Source organism: Paramormyrops kingsleyae, chromosome 7, assembly GCF_048594095.1.
Source record: "Paramormyrops kingsleyae isolate MSU_618 chromosome 7, PKINGS_0.4, whole genome shotgun sequence".
Classification (NCBI taxonomy): Eukaryota; Metazoa; Chordata; class Actinopteri; order Osteoglossiformes; family Mormyridae; genus Paramormyrops; species Paramormyrops kingsleyae.
The window spans coordinates 13,299,446-13,315,780 of record NC_132803.1 but is presented as its reverse complement, the minus strand read 5'-3'; the positions used below and the strand labels follow the sequence as shown (position 1 = coordinate 13,315,780).

General features: G+C 52.5%; 1 protein-coding gene and 1 long non-coding RNA gene across 7 annotated transcripts in view; one reads left to right on the top strand and one right to left on the bottom strand.

The window, feature by feature from the left end:
- LOC111842160 (tetratricopeptide repeat protein 28-like) overlaps window positions 1-15,428 on the top strand; it is a 112,991-nt gene extending 97,563 nt beyond the window's left edge. For 2 of the 3 annotated variants that reach the window (XM_072714328.1, XM_072714330.1), the window contains 14 exons: window positions 702-831; window positions 1,315-1,533; window positions 3,583-3,772; window positions 5,838-5,978; window positions 8,300-8,414; window positions 8,778-8,951; window positions 9,106-9,838; window positions 10,641-10,765; window positions 11,023-11,254; window positions 11,361-11,437; window positions 11,959-11,982; window positions 12,281-12,410; window positions 12,783-12,890; window positions 13,108-15,428. In XM_072714328.1, coding sequence (XP_072570429.1) covers window positions 702-831; window positions 1,315-1,533; window positions 3,583-3,772; window positions 5,838-5,978; window positions 8,300-8,414; window positions 8,778-8,951; window positions 9,106-9,838; window positions 10,641-10,765; window positions 11,023-11,254; window positions 11,361-11,437; window positions 11,959-11,982; window positions 12,281-12,410; window positions 12,783-12,890; window positions 13,108-14,726 — 4,017 coding nt within the window. In that variant the 3' untranslated portion in view covers window positions 14,727-15,428. The remainder of the gene's footprint in view (window positions 1-701; window positions 832-1,314; window positions 1,534-3,582; window positions 3,773-5,837; window positions 5,979-8,299; window positions 8,415-8,777; window positions 8,952-9,105; window positions 9,839-10,640; window positions 10,766-11,022; window positions 11,255-11,360; window positions 11,438-11,958; window positions 11,983-12,280; window positions 12,411-12,782; window positions 12,891-13,107) is intronic. The other variant, XM_072714329.1, reaches the window with a different exon arrangement.
- On the bottom strand, window positions 12,596-16,231 carry LOC111842161 (uncharacterized). Of its 4 annotated transcripts, none has more exons than XR_011992360.1 (3): window positions 15,492-16,231; window positions 13,064-14,879; window positions 12,596-12,946 (listed from the first exon to the last, which is right to left on the bottom strand). It is a non-coding gene; the product is annotated as an uncharacterized lncRNA (long non-coding RNA). The 4 variants fall into 4 exon arrangements; XR_011992361.1 differs by having other exon boundaries at window positions 12,596-12,941; XR_002837840.2 differs by having other exon boundaries at window positions 12,596-14,531; window positions 14,745-14,879.
- Between the last annotated feature and the right edge of the window lie 104 nt (window positions 16,232-16,335).

Below are 16,335 nucleotides of genomic sequence, written 5' to 3'. Positions count from 1 at the left end.
AGCTAGGGCTACACTCCTGAGGAGGACTGTGTGTGGGGGGACATGTTTCAGGCCCCACCCTGCCTCACAGAGAAGGGACTGATGTGTGACATGCCCCCCCCACAGCCCCATTCTCCTCTGGTGATTTGCAGTTAGTAGGAAATAGGTCAGATGGAGGCTGGTTTCCTCTGTGAAGTAGGCAAGGGATGGAGCTCTCTGATTGGCCTAAATAGGATGGGTGGGAGGAAATAGGCTGCTTCTATTGGCTATGCCCAGATCTCCCACTGCTCATCACCTCCTAAAGACACAGTACAAATTCACCATTATTTCAACCATTCATAATTAGGTGATTTCCTCTTCACAAAAGACACCAATGCCTCAGGTGACCAACTGGAGCATTGCTCTGGATGCATTATTTTGTATTTTACTGGTCAATTGGGTGATCTTGGGAAGGTGTACAAATTCATGAGATAAAACAGAGAAATATGTATAAAACGATGGGACACAATAATCGAATTCTCATATTCTCATTTTCGTTATTCTCAGTTCTTGTCTGAAGTCAGTCTTTTGGAAGGTTAATTGCAAGCCAACTGCTTGCAAACTTGTGAAGAGAGTGGCTGCCCCCTGGTGGCTAAAGCCATGTGCTGCAGCTGTCATTCTTTTCTGAAGTTGGTTATCTTAGTGACTCATGCGGGGGCTCGTCTGCTTTCTTTGCCTCTCAGCTGTACCGGGCATCGGCCCTCTTTGAGACCATTCGCCACGAAGCTCAGCACAGCACAGACTACAAGCTCTCCCTGTTCGACCTGCAGACCTCATCGTACCAGGCTCTCCAGAGGGTCCTCGTCAGCCTTGGTACAGCCTCCTTCACTACCACTCCCTATTGCTATCCCTATTGTGTCTTTCCTATCCTTTATTTATCCTAACTTTTGTTTGCCTTCCCATGACTCTTCGCTGCCCTCTTCCTGTTGGGAGGTATAACTGTCCAGGTAGCGTCCTGCCTTAAAGCTCAGTTTTTCTCAGGATAGCTATTCCCAGCTTTCAGCTGAAATCACACCTGCAAGGAAACAGTTAGCATAACAACCACAAGGTTGTGAATCTGTAGAGAGACACTGCTGTTGTACCCTAAGGCAATATGCATTGTGGGAATTCCTCCATTATGTGCCTAGCTGGTCACATGAAGGTTGCTCTTGTTAGTTATCAAAAATAACTATTATTGTTATTAATAATAATACATTTTTATTATTTTAATAGTCGTTTCAATGTTATACTTAATAATTTACATGCTTCCCATTGACCCTGGTTGCGAAATGTTTGAACCACATTTCCCACCCCCAGGGCACCACGATGAGGCTCTGGCGGTGGCGGAGCGAGGTCGAACCCGAGCTTTCGCCGATCTGCTGGTGGAGCGGCAGACGGGCCAGCAGGACTCTGATCCCTACTGCCCGGTGACGGTGGAGCACATCCTGGACACGGTGAACGGCCAGAGGTCCCTGGTGCTGTACTTCTCGCTGGCTGCTGGGTACCTGTACAGCTGGCTGCTGGCACCGGGAGCAGGTGAGGGTCGTAATGGAGCCGCGAGTCCCGGGGGTGAGGCTCTACATCAGGGCCTTTCTGCTTGGCGAGGTTTATAAGCCTTTATCTCAGCATCATGCGGTGCGTGTTTAGGGTCTTATTAAACTTTTAGTGGGCTTTTACTGGTCAATTGCAGGGGCATTATAGACAACAAATGTATCCTTGGTTGATCGCTGGTTTTGGTTGGTTTATAGTTGTGGTCAGAAGTGCCGTTCAGTCTGTGTAGAGATCTGGTTAGTACTGGGGTTTATTCTGTGTGGAGATCTGTCAGTAGTGCAGATTTGACAGTGCGGGGCTCTGCTCAGAAATGTTGTTTGGTCTGTGCTGCACTGTACAGGCTCCAGTGTCTTGAGGCTTTGTTGTAATAAACACTTGGCTGTGAGTCACACTCTGCTTGTTAAGGTATATTCATATAACCAGGCTTACCGTCAGCGCCCCCTGCAGGGTTTCACTCATTATTACAGCATTTCATGTAGAGGCACCCCATCATGGACTAATGTAACAGTATCACAGTTGGTCTGAGAGCACCTGGACTCAGGAATACTGCAGAGAGACAACGGCCGTGGGCCTGGAGCCACTGGCCCGATGGGCTCTGATGGAGGCTGACTGGGATGTAAGGAGTGTTCGCCTCTGCTGGTAGGGTGTGTGTGGGTTTGCTAGGCTGGGTTTGTAGGTGGGTATCAGACTCGATACAGAAGCAGACCTGCAGCAGTGAGGGAAAGGCTGCCATAATGAAGGGCACACACTGACGCTCACATACACCACTGACGCTCACATACACCGCTGACGCTCACATACACCACTGACGCTCACACACACCACTGACGCTCACACACACCACTGACGCTCACACACACTACTGACGCTCACACACACCACTGACGCTCACGTACACCACTGCCATCTCCCCCCACCCCCTTCAGCCATCCTGGGTGCGAACCCCCTCCGCCCAAACTCCCTATTCTTGTAGCCCGCTCCCCCCCAACCCCAAGCGTGGCACCCTCTTCATGCAGTCCTGAGACACGCAGTACTCCAGCTGGGGGGGTGGCTTGCCGGCTCTTGACGGACAGCCCCCGCTGCTGCCATCCCCGTCCTTGGCCGCTGTCCTACACCCAGGGTCCAGCAGAAAAGCAGCATGGAGCTTCTTTGTAGTCTAGCCACGGGAAGCTACAGAGCGGCATTTGCGTGTCTGTGTTTGCTCGTTATCCTGGAAATCTCTGTCCTACCCACACTGTCACCGGTCTGCTCTTTTCTTAAATCCTCTTTCTCCGACCTTTCGGGATGTAATGAAAAATCACTCCTGGCACAGCAGGAAGTCATACACACGAATTGTTCGCTGTGACCTTTTTCATTATTGTGTCCTTCAAACCTCCTTCCTGCTCCCCCCCCTCCCCCCAGAAATGAAGACCCCGCCTCCCTACAGTTCCTTTTTCGTGTCTGTCGGCAGTCTTAACTACTTAGATTGGTGTATCGAGTGCTAGTGCATGCTAGGCTTAGTATGGTTTTAATAGTGTAGGGGATGTGGCTTGGTACATTTAGTGTACTTTAATAGTATAGGAGGTGTGGCTTGTTGTATTGGGTGTGGTTTCATAGTGTAGAAGGAGTAGCTTGCTATATTCGGTGTGGTTTCAGTATGGGAGGTGTGGCTTGCTGTATTGGGTGTAGTTTCATAGTATAGGAGGTGTGGCTTGCTGTACTGGGTGTGGTTTCATAGTATAGGAGGTGTGGCTTGCTGTACTGGGTGTGGTTTCATAGTATAGGAGGTGTGGCTTGCTGTACTGGGTGTGGTTTCATAGTATAGGTGGTGTGGCTTGCTGTACTGGGTGTGGTTTCATAGTATATGTGGTGTGGCTTGCTGTACTGGGTGTGGTTTCATAGTATATGTGGTGTGGCTTGCTGTACTGGGTGTGAACTAATTGGTCTTTATTATGTTTTTATAATGTATTTCATTGCTTACGTTCTTTTCAATGTTTTTATAATTAAAAGATTCCTAGTGATAAATTTACCTTCTTGTTCCACTCCTTTCTCCAGGTATCCTGAAGTTCCACGAGGTGTACCTGGGTGAGAGCGTGTTGGAGGGCGGAGACTCTGAATTCCAGGAGGGCGGAGCCGGGAGCCCGCAGAGGGGCAGCGGTGGTGGGGCATCAGGGAGCGGCTCCTCGCTGGAACACTACATCTCCAGCGCACGAGAAGCCCTAGGTGTGGACTCCTACTACAGCCGGTAAGCTATTCCCCAACACGGAGTCCACCTCGGGGACTGTCCCTGATCAGCATTTCTCCTGCTTGTATTGAGTTCCATTAAAATAAGCACACAAACTTTTCAGAGATAGTAGTTGTCAGACATGAGCTGAGCTCCTTGCTGTGACCTTACAGAGGAGCTTGGGGTTTGTATCCCACGGAGTTTCGAACCATAATTTTGGACTCCCAGAGTCCTGCGGTGGTAGGTCAGCAGCAGATACGCTTGGCAGCATGGATGTCAAAAGAAATAGTGTCAGACGCTGCTGTGACTGCAAGGTTGGCAGAGTCCGGAAAGTCCTCACGTCCCCTCTGCCCCCCCTCCCCCCCCCGTCACCCCGAAATTGGTGCACAGCCCAAAAGGGACCCTACTTTTATTCACCTGGTCAAGGTGTTTCACCTGAAGCACTGCAGTGAAATCCAGCTGTATAAATGGGTGAAAGTTAAGCTATAAACATCTGCTACAGGCACAGCGGTCCCTGGTGGCTCCGACAAGGACGGAGATGGAGGCAGAGAGAGAAGGGCGTACTGCATAATGTGCATGCCCCCCCTCCCCTCCAGGGGGTGCGTCCTTACCTAAATATATCCTGATTGATTGGGTAGCACTGGAATCTAGACCATAACTACAGCTGGACCGTTACCATAGTGCTTCCAGTTCATCCCCACTTACTGTTCATCTACTCCATGAAACAGTCGGTCGTGTCTGATACTATGTGAGATCAGGTCAGCCGAAGGACCCAAGAACACATTTTCCTGCATAGACACGCCCCCCTCACTTTCAGCCTGGGCCTGAACTTTGGCCACAGCCTGGAAGCTGGGGGGTGATTAGGTGAGGTCTGGGGTTTTCCAGTTTCCTGACCATTCTAGAACGTTCATCCTGTGGTCCGTCTCCAGGCGAGAGCGGCGGATTATAGCCAGCATGTCCATGAGTCATGGCTCGAACCTTCCCAATGCAGCATTCAGCAGCAAGCACCCTTCCCCAGCACATGAGCGGGAAAACAGGCTAGTGTAAAGGTCACGATGAAGTTTATCTGCATCGCACGTGATGCATTTGTGTGTGTTTGTACGTGCCTGACTGCCGGTCATGCTGTTGCACCCCCTGGTGGTGAGTTCAGGGAAAATGCGCACTCTGCACATCACTCTACAGGTCGTCTTGCTCCCGCTTGTGCTTGGGGACGTTCCCGGCCTACGTGGTGATGAGGAGCACGGCGTATGACTTTGCTCGCTGGTGACTCAGACAGCCCCTGGCACTGCAGTTCCCCGCGGTGGGAATGGGCACTTCTCCGACTCCTCATCTTAACCTCAGGAGTTCTTTCCCAGGAGCCCTTGGGCTTATTAACATTCCTGCCTCTCCGCCACGCCGGTGTTCTGTGGGCTTGAGGCCCCAGCCTGCATTGCATGTCTGTGACTCAGCTGGGCCTCGACCAGCCCCCTGACACCCCCCCCCCCACACACACACACACACACACACACTCTGACATGCCTGTGGTTGAAACCCCGAGGCCTTCAGAGCATGATAGTCAGATCCATTAGCCCACTGAACGCTTTGTGCCCGCACTGTCATGCAAGAACTTTCACATGAGATGAGTGGGGCTGATGGGACAAGATCTGATTGGCTGACTGCCTCAGTCGCATCCTTGGACTGCAGAAGAGGTGATGAGATGTTTCGTGTAGACTGATCAGTCATGTGAGTCTGATGGTCAAAGCAGGAGGTTTGCTGTGTGTGTGGGCGTGTGTCACAGAGAGAGACTGTGATGTGAGTCTCTAGATCAGGGGTGGCCAATCTTATCCACAAAGGGCCGGTGTGTGTGCAGGTTTTTGGGATAACCTGTAGGTCAGCTGTTCAAACCCAGGTGTGAGGACTCTTCAGCCAATCAGTCCTCTAATTAGTAGTCTAATTAGGGAGTTGCAGCGAAAACCCGCATACACACCGGCCCTATGCTTATAAGATTGGCCACCCCTGCTCTAGATACCTAAATCTCCTTCAAATGAGACCCTGGTATCATAGAGCTTCCAAGAGGCTGAAATGCAGCCCGTTCCTGTCCCAACAGGGCTGGATCCAGCAGTGAGACGGAGAGCGAGGCGGGGGATCTTCTGGACCAGCAGTTTGAGGAGCTCCACAACAAGCTGAACTCCATGACGGACCCCACAGGCTTCCTGCGTATGGTGTCCAGGAACAACCTCTTCAACAGGTTTGTGTTCTGTCTCATATCCCATGACACTCATAGAAAAAGCTGGCCACGTGAGTCCCATCACGAGTTTATAAAAAAAAAAACTGTAATGACTTGAAAAAAATCATTACATACCCTGTAAAATCACCCACCCATTACTTCACCTGTAGAAACACCTGTCCCTTTCTTCACCCAAAGACACCCATCATTGGTCATGCCCATCCTGCTCTCCCTGTGGCAGCCTCCTCGCAGCTGTCAGAGTAGGAAGCTGGGTGATGGTGTAAATCGAGCTCACACAGGGCCAGGTGTAGGACAGCGGGTGTTCTGTAGTGCTGAGAGGTGATGAGCAGTTAATTTAAGGTCTCCGTGGAGTCTGGCGAAAAGCGGCAGCTGGGCACGCAGCTTCCTGTCACACGGCCTCACTGCCGGGTCCACTCCTCTCTCCATCCATACTGCATCTCCTAGTTTGTTCTGAGGTTCAGGCATGGGAGCCAGTATCCTATGGTTATGGGGGGTGGCGATCAGAGGGGGGGGAGTCGGCTGACCACGCCAGTGAAGGAGCAGAGGTGTGAAAGGCGCTTTTGGAGCCTCATGGCCCGAGGTGGAAATTTCAGGTCCAGAGAGTAAAAATCCTAACCAGGATTTTGTTTCAACCAACCAGTTGAACATAAAGAGTCACAGTCATATAGTACTCAACAGGTTGGTTGAAACAAAATCTTGGCCTGGAGTTTTACTTTCTGGACCTGAAACTTCCAGCTCTGCTCATGGCCTGATTGTCATATGAATGAAAGGGATGGATCCTGCCCTGGGAAATCCAACAGGGATTTGAATTCCCGCTTTGAACTTCGGCATCCAGCCCCACAGCGCAAAGACCCAGCAAAACTCCTGGCAGATTTTCGTCAGCAGCTAAAAACGTTTAAAGTTTCTAGGCAGAAGGAGATCCTTTGTCTCCTCAGCTCAGTCATCATCTGGGCCGGGAACAATGAATGCTGAATGTGCAGTGGGGATTGCTCGTCATCTTCTGGCACCTCCTGAAACCGTTTTCAAAACGCGGATATGAGTCAGATGGAACCCTGTCACATGTCAGTGTGTAAAAAATAAAAAGATGTTGATCATATATGCGACAAAGCATTCAGAATGAAGTGCATGGATCGTGTGACCAACGCTGGGCGGATTCTTTGATGGACCAGAGAATGTCAGACACACCCACTGCTTTCCAGGAATGACACTCGCTGTGTGACCATTTGCGGGCTGTGAGGCTTAAGCTGTCCGCCACACAATGAAGGGCTGTGTTTTCTCACCCTCATGCAGGATCAAGCCGCTACTCACTTTCCTGGACACAGTTGGGAATACCGCCCCCTAGTGCTGGGCAGTCTTGAATCCTTCCTGCCTGAATTTTCCTACCCTGCTGCTCTGAGGCAGTAAAACATAACACACTATCCTGAATGGACGTATTTTAGCAGCTGACGTTCCTATTTCACCTTAATTTTAGGTGGACTTGTGGACCCTGTACTCTAGCAGCTGCAAATGCGGTCGGTGGTGTTTGGGGGGGGTGAGGGGGCAATCAAACAGATGAGTCGCAGTGGTTGCTCTGGAGACAATTTCAACAGGGCATGGTTGCCCAAGGTGCTCCCTAAAGAGCTTATTAAGATGTCAGGCAATTCTGAAACAGAGGAGCTGTTTCTATGGTGCTCCAGGTCACAATGTCAGGGAGCTCTTTAGTTCATATACTGTTACAGCCATCTAGTGGCCATGTGCTGGTATGACAATTTCTTGTATTTATTAACAGAACTGTAAGTGCTGTAAATGCTGCCGCTTAGTGCTGATGGCCACTTTCATTTCCGTGTGGATGAGATGCAAACAAGGGTGTGCAATTTTTTTCAGTGCTTCTAAAACCCCCCCCCGCACACAGTTCATTTTTCATACATTTCCTCAGACCTGACGTTGTTATATGCTGAACACAAGGTCAATCTGGTTAGCCAGCTGGCCGTGGCACCTTTGCCGGTGACAGGAGCATGAATCATACGATGGCCCCTCTGTGTGATGTGATGGCCCCCTTGTGTGATCACCCCCCCCCCCACCCCATGTCGTGTGATGCGACAGCCCCTTCGTGTGATTACAGCCCACCTGCGTGATCATGCCCCCCCTGTATAATTACAGCCCTGCTGTGTGATGCAACAGCCTGCCAATATATTCATAGGCCCTCTGTGTGATGCGACGGCCCCCCTGTGTGAACACGGCCCCTCCGTGTGATGCGACGCCCTGCCTGTGTGATGCGACGGCCCACCTATGTCATGTGACGCCCTGCCTATGTGATCACAGCCCCTCCGTTTCCTTCCCAGGAGCTGCCAGAGCATGACGAGCCTTTTCAGCAGCGCGGTGTCGCCGCCCCGCCGCGGCCAGAGCAAGCCACCTCTGCGCGCCCTCTACGACCTGCTCATCGCACCCATGGAGGGGGTGAGGCCTTCCGGAGCAGCAATGAACTGGGCTGTCACACTGGGGCGGCAGCTGACCCTCTGAAGTTACATGTCCTGTCTATTAATGGGATAGGCCCCACCTATTACAGACCCACCTAATAAACCCCACATGCAGAAGACATAAACTGTAAAAGACAAAAATAATAGAGTTGCCACGCCAATCAAGTAATGGACTCCACCCATTAAGGCAGATGGAGGCACATAAGTCACACAGTGGCTTTTGATTAGGGCAGAGCTTTGTGTGAGAGCTCATTAAGATTTCGATGAGCCTTTATCTGCTCCTTGGTCTTTCAGTTTGTTTTCAGCTGAACCTGCCACCCCCCCCCCCATCCCAATTCTCTAGGGCCTGATGCACTCCAGTGGTCCGGTGGGTCGCCACAGACAGCTGGTTCTGATCCTGGAGGGTGAGCTGTACCTCGTCCCCTTCGCCCTGCTGAAGGGCAGTTCCTCGAACGAGTACCTGTACGAGCGCTTCAGCCTCATCGCCGTGCCTTCCGTGGGCAGCCTGACCTCCAAGGTGAGAGCGTGACCCTTTACCCCCGACCCCTGAATGCAGGCCTTTCTCTGCTAACATCATTTGATTGTGTATTTTAAATAGACTACAGCATCATACATGCTAATGCACGATTAAGTATAAACCCCCGGCTAACTGTTTTGGTCTCTGTGCCCAGCCTCATTCCAGGAGGGCGGGGCCAGCCCTCTGCAGGGGCGTGTCCACGGCAGCGGTGGTGGCCAATCCTCAGCTGCCGCCCACGGTGATGGACCGCTGGCTGTGGGGGCCCATGCCCTCGGCGGAGGAGGAAGGCCACATGGTTGCGGAGCTGCTGGGCTGTCAGCCAATGAGTGGCCTGTCTGCCACCAAGGAGCAGGTGATGGCCGCCCTGGGCCAGGCCGAGTGCATCCACTTCGCCACACACATCTCCTGGAAGCTGGCCGCCCTGGTACTCACCCCCAGCCAGGAGGGGGTGGGGCTGGGAGGCGGCACCGGTCCCGGCACCGGCACTGGCAAGGCCTACACCATTCCTGAGAGCCTGCGGGTCCCGGATGATGCCAGTGATGCCGAGAGCATCTGCGACAGCCCGCCTCTGCAGGAGCTCCTGCTCACCGCCGCCGACATCCTGGACCTCCGTCTGCCCGTCAAACTGGTGGTGCTCGGCTCCTACCAGGAGTCGGACAGCAAGGTGACGGCAGACGGCATGGTGGGCCTGACGCGGGCCTTCCTGGCAGCCGGGGCACAGTGCGTGCTGGTGTCACTGTGGCCCGCACCCGCCGCCGCGTCCAAGATCCTGGTGCACAGCTTCTACTCAGCCCTGCTCAATGGCACCAAGGCCAGCACCGCCCTGGCGGACTCCATGAAGGCCGTGCAGAGCAACTCGCAGTTCTCACACCCCTCCAACTGGGCCGGTCAGTACTCACTGTAACCCCCCACCCCTCCAGCTGGGCTGGCCAATATTCACTGTAACCCCACACCCCTCCAGATTGGCCAGTCAGTACTCACTGTAACCCCCCACCCCTCCAACTGGGCCGGTCAGTACTCACTGTAACCCCCCACCCCTCCAGATTGGCCAGTCAGTACTCACTGTAACCCCCCACCCCTCCAACTAGGCCAGTCAGTACTCACTGTAACCCCCCACCCCTCCAGCTGGGACGGTCAGTACTCACTGTAACCGCCCACCCCTCCAGCTGGGCCGGTCAGTACTCACTGTAACCGCCCACCCCTCCAACTGGGCCGGTCAGTACTCACTGTAACCGCCCACCCCTCCAGCTGGGCTGGCCAATATTCACTGTAACCCCCCACCCCTCCAGCTGGGCTGGCCAATATTCACTGTAACCCCACACCCCTCCAGATTGGCCAGTCAGTACTCACTGTAACCCCCCACCCCTCCAGCTGGGCCGGTCAGTACTCACTGTAACCGCCCACCCCTCCAGCTGGGCCGGTCAGTACTCACTGTAACCGCCCACCCCTCCAACTGGGCCGGTCAGTACTCACTGTAACCGCCCACCCCTCCAGCTGGGCCGGTCAGTACTCACTGTAATCCCCCACCCCTCCAGCTGGGCCGGTCAGTACTCACTGTAACCCCCCACCCCTCCACCTGGGCTGGCCAATACTCACTGCAATCCCCCACCCCTCCAGCAGGTCAGTCAGTACTCACTGTAACCCACTGTCCCCCCCCCCCCCCTTCTCTATGGGGATGTGTTTCTGCAGGCTTCATGCTGATTGGCAGCGATGTAAAGCTGAATAGCCCCTCATCTCTGATTGGACAGGCGCTGGCAGAGATCCTGCAGTATCCGGACAGGGCTCGGGATGCTTTGAGGGTCTTACTGCACCTGGTGAGATCCACTTCCAGTGCCTAGCTGCCAGTGCTGAGTCCTCTCTTGTGAACATGTTCCTTCTCCCTTCTTCCGTCTGTCATGACCTTTTTCCATCACTCGCCATCTTTCTTTCTCTCTCACTCCTTACATGCTTTGCCCTGTTTACCTATTTGTCTTATATTCTCTTGTTCTATTTTTTAATCCACCATTTATTCTGGCCCCTCCCTCCCGACTGGCACCTCCCCTTCCCACCCCCTTCCATCTGCCCTACCCAGGTGGAGAAGTCACTGCAGCGGATCCAGAGTGGCCAGCGTAACTCCATGTACACGTCCCAGCAGAGCGTGGAGAACAAAGTGGGCGGAGTTCCCGGCTGGCAGGCCTTACTGACGGCTGTTGGCTTCCGGCTGGAATCAGCTGGCACAGGGCTCCCCGCTGCCGTCTTCTTCCCCACCGCCGATCCCGGGGACCGGCTACAGCAGTGCAGTACCACGCTGCAGGCACTATTGGGTATGCGGGGGGCGGGGCTTGGTGGAGCTGGGTGGAGCTGAGGGTGGGGCTAGATGCATAGTGAAAAATATGAATATCTCACCCCGACACTCCTGCCCTCCGCCAGGTCTGCCACCCCCTGCCCTGCAGGCCCTATGCAAGCTCATCGCAGCCTCTGAGACTGGAGAACAGCTCATCAACAGGGTAGGCATCGAAATCACCATGCCGCGGCCACACAGAGTGGCCTCTCCGTCACGGCGTTGGCATGGCCCAAGGACACTGTCTCAGGAAGTGAGACAGCAGGGAGAATTTTATGAGTGATCAGAGCTCGGAGATCGAAGCTTGATAGGTTTATCTGAGCTCTGAAGCAGCGAGCTAAATAATCCTGGGAATTCATTAATAGCTTATCACATCACCATGATTGCAAAGCTGATAGACTACTGCTAGATTGTTATTCTGATATAAGAAGACAGTAAGAATGAATATCAGCGAGAAGTGGATGATATTGGAATCAGAATGAATGTTGGGAATTTGATGTTGTGAGGATGTGGCTGTTCCGTCTTGCCGTTCTGTGGCTGCGGTGTGTGTCCTGCCTTGTGTGTCGCTGCATGTTCTAGCTGTGATATGCTGTGGCTGTTTCCCACTGGCGATTTTGTTAATGCTCGCTGTGTTTGGCGCTAAAATCTCTCTCTCTTCTTCTTTCCCTGCTAACCCACCCCATGAAGGCTGTTAAAAATGTGGTGGGCATGGTAAGTGCTGTCTGTTGTAGCTTGATCCTCATCTCCCGCTGTATTCAAACCCGCCCACCTCTGCCTGCTCCATATCACCACAACATGATCCTCACTCTCATCACGTGCCTCTAACCTTCCGGAGTGCAAAGTTATTCTGCTGGTTGACACTCGTATAAAGATTAACGTATTGAAATCTTCAAACAAATCCAGCCATTTCAAAGGGTGGGATAGAGTCTAGAGGGGATGTCTGACTTGCTATGAATTAGGAGATTATAAACACGGACCTTTGACCACTGTGTATCCTCCATCTGCACAGCTCCACCAGGTCCTGGTTCAGCTGCAGACTGGGGAGAAGGAGCAGGACTTCTGCTCAGCACCCATCCAGGTGTCCATCAGCGTCCAGCTCTGGAGGCTGCCTGGCTGCCACGAGTTCCTGGCTGCACTGGGTAGGTGACACGTCCGGGGAGCCAATTGTCTTTGTGCTTTCAAATCTTCCAATCACATGGAGCGTCTGTGTTTTCCACCCTCAAGGCAGCCAATCACCTATTAGCATTTGTTCTCATACAGGCAGATCGCAGAGTGACATAAGAAATTTCTGTTGGTATTATAGAATGAGAATATATGAATAGGCTGTCATTATAACTGTGGCCATTTATTTCAATAAAGCCATACAGCGCCTCAAAGCTACAGTAGTTACACTCCTTTGATTTCAACTGGATACGTAACCATCGCCGCATTGCACCTCTTCACCACGTTCCTGCCCTCCTGAGTACCCTGCATTGCATGTTGTACTGAAAAAGCCACCTCTGACACACCAGGGTTTGACCTGTGTGAGGTGGGCCAGGAGGAGGTGATCCTGAAGACGGGAAAGCAGGCTAACCGGAGGACCATGCATTTCGCCCTGCAGTCCTTGCTGGCTCTCTTTGGTAAGCCCCTCGCATGCCTCCAGAACACAGCAGCCCGTCGAGTGTCAGCATCTAAACTGCCGGACAAGGTGAGAGGTGATGGGGACACGGTGGAAAGCAGCCGAATCAGTAGCAGATCATGTGGCCCTGTGCTGTGAAGGGTGGATGGGTGAATTGATGGAGTGTTATCTTACATTAATAGGTCCAATTTTCTCTTTGCCAATCCCTTCTTTCTCAGACTCCACCGAGGTCCCCAAACGCCTCAGTCTGGATAGCTCCTCCTCACTGGAGTCTCTGGCCTCGGCCCAGTCCATCTCGAACCCGCTGCCGTTGGGCTACGTGAACCCGCCCTTCTCCCCGCCCTGCCTGGACAGCCTCGCCTCTGATGCCATCTCCGTCTACAGCCTGAGCTCGGTCACCTCTTCCATGAGCTTTGCGTCCAAGTCGGAGAGCGCCAGCGACTTCCTGAGCCAGCGGGCCCGGATGGCGGAGCAGGAGCGCTACCGGGGCCGGGCGGGCCTCCTGGGCTCGCTCCACCGCAATCCCCTTCCACGGAGCCGCTCCTCCCCACACGGCGGCGGCGGCCGGGACGAGGATGAAGAGTATGAAGGCTATTCCATCATCAGCAGTGAGCCGCTAGGTGCCACCGGGCACTGTGACACGCTGCCCCTACCCGCCGGGCACCGGCGACCACGTGGCCGGGCCGGCTGCCGGGGCCTCCAGCGCCACCAGGTGGTCTCTGTCTCCTCTCGCGGCAGCGTCAGCACGCCCACCTCACCAGTCAGGCCCGTCCCTGCGCCCACCCGCATCTCGCCGTGCCAAAAAGTGGGCAAGGTCAGCAGTTCGGACACGGCGGAATCGGACCAATCCAGCACGGAGACCGACAGCACGGTCAAGTCGCAGGAGGAGAAGGCCAAACTGGACCCTCAGGAGCTGGCACAGAAGATTCTGGAAGAGACACAGAGCCACCTGCGGGCAGTGGAGAGCCTGCAGCGGGCCGGTGTAGCCCTCAGGCCGGCACACACACCCAGCCCCACGGGAAGCTGTGCTTTCCGTTCCTCGGAGACCAGCGCGTTCAGCCGGCTCCACGGCGGCTCGGCCACCAAGGCCCAGTCCCCCACTCTCAGCAGCCGGCCCAGGCCCCCGTCCCGTTCCTCGTCCCTGCAGAAGGTGAGCTCCGGCTACAGCAGCCCCGCCACCTCCGAGATCTCGCTCAAAGATGGCGGCCACCCCTCCCCCACCCTGGATGGTCACAATCACTTCAAGGTCAAGTACCCCAGCTCTCCCTACAGCGGCCACATCTCCTGCTCCCCCAGTAACGTCTCACCCAGTTCCGGCCACCAGTCCCCTGCTGGCAGCGCCCCCTCCCCGGCCCTTTCCTACTCCTCCACCGGTTCCACCCGATCCAGCCCAGCTGATGCCCCTGACCTGGACCGCCTCAAGCTAGCTGCGATCGATGAGAAAGTCCAGGCCATCCACAATCTTAAGACCTTCTGGGCGTCGGGGGTCCAGCACCAGGGGCAGAACTTGGGCCCCATCCGGGCCTTTCGCAGAGGTCCTGGTGCCATGACTGTGCAAGGAAGCGACGTCCTCAGCCTGCTGAACCTCTCCCCACGCCACGGGAAGCCAGACAAGGTGGCCGACAGCCTGCAGCTCCAGCACCTGGGAGTGCAGGTTTTCGATCAGGGCAGCGGTGACCTCCCCAATGGGCATCGTAAGCATGACCCCAAGAATGCACCCGCCTCCCCAAGCACCTCCATCAGCAGCAGCCCAGGGACCTACCCCATCAGACTGCCCTCTGGGAATGGGTACAAATTTCTCTCTCCAGGGAGATTTTTCCCCTCATCCAAGTGCTAAGAACTACTTAAGACCTACTTTTTGATTGGTTCTCTCTGTTTTCTGCTCCTCCTATCACAGTTGCTGATTGGCAGCCTGCACTTATGTGAGCTTTCTAATTGACTGCTCTTTTTGAAATGCTGAAAAACACAATGCAGGTCGGATCACACAGGCCTGCAAAAAGTAAAAGAAGAGTTCATTGTTCCACTGATTCAGACGGACATGAACCTGTGATCTGTATGCCTGCAACTACACTGTAAAGAACGCTAAATCTGACATGACTTCAAATACCAAATGGTATTTCCTCCGGAAAAAATGTTTGTGTTCCCAAAACTGGACTGTTTTGTTGTTTTTAATTTCGTTTTAATATAATTGTTAATGTTATTATTGTTATTATAGTTCTTATGTTTTGTAAATTAAATCCAGTGTTTCACAATCAGCATTAAACCTTTTTATATGATTGAAAAATCAAACAGAACTCTACCATGTAAAAATAAATGAAAACGGTGAAAATATTTCATATTTTTTTTAAACGTGGATAAGGCACTTGGCCTGGCATCTTTGTGAATTCAGTGTCATTAAAGCATGGGTTACCTTCTGTTTCAACGTCTTTTTAGCACACGATTTTGAAAGACAGTTTTTCAATTAAGAAAGTACAACAGACATCTCGTAGTCATTTATCAGTAAACAGTTTCAATAAAGATCAAGTTTTGCTGTCTTGTAGAGGTTTGTGTTTATGTGCAGTGTGATGAATAGGTCCGTCATAACACATTTCAGACGGCTTACACTGCTAGCATGGAAGCACTGTATCAAAATCCATCTTCAGTAACCATTTCTGAGGAATCACTGGGCACAAGGTAGAAGACAGACTAGATAGGAGGGCAATCCATTGCAGGACACAATTGCACATGATGGGCAACTGAGACAGCTTCACCTAACAATGTTTTTGTACAACAGGAGTAATTGCATGCACAATCGGACAGGAAAGGGGAAATTGGAAGTACAATTTACTATGGTAATTGTTTTCAATTGTTACTATAAATTGTTTTTTAATCCCACGCTGATGCAATTTCGAGGTTTACATCATGGAGACACAGCGTGATAATATCGATATCAATGCTAAAGATAACAAGGTGTCAAAAAGGGACACTTCTGAGAAGAATTTCCATCCAATACAAGTTACACCTCCATTAGTGGTGTCTTGTAAACTGGGCATAGAAATCTTATCTAATGCAGCCCCTCAAGGAATTTATATAATTGTTACCATGTCCTGTTTACACAGGTTAAAAATCAATTACCTCAGGATATCAGTTCTAACAGTTTCACAATGATTTTAATGAAATGTGGTGAATTGGTCAAACCTGCGCTTGATTTATAAAGACGCTAACTAAAGGCAACTTAGAGCAACAGTCTTACATGGTCCTGTGGTCTAATATAAAGTCTAGTTATTTTAGAAAAAAGGATACCCCAGATGCTGTAATCAAGAGATTTAAAAGCCGAAGTAATTAAATAAAAAACGTTTTCTAACCAACGGCATACTTCTCGAAGATTGACTTTTTAGCAACGCCCCCTCTTGATTGACAGAGATCCCGCTCGATCGCCCATCAGTAAAGTTCCGCGGTCGGCTTGC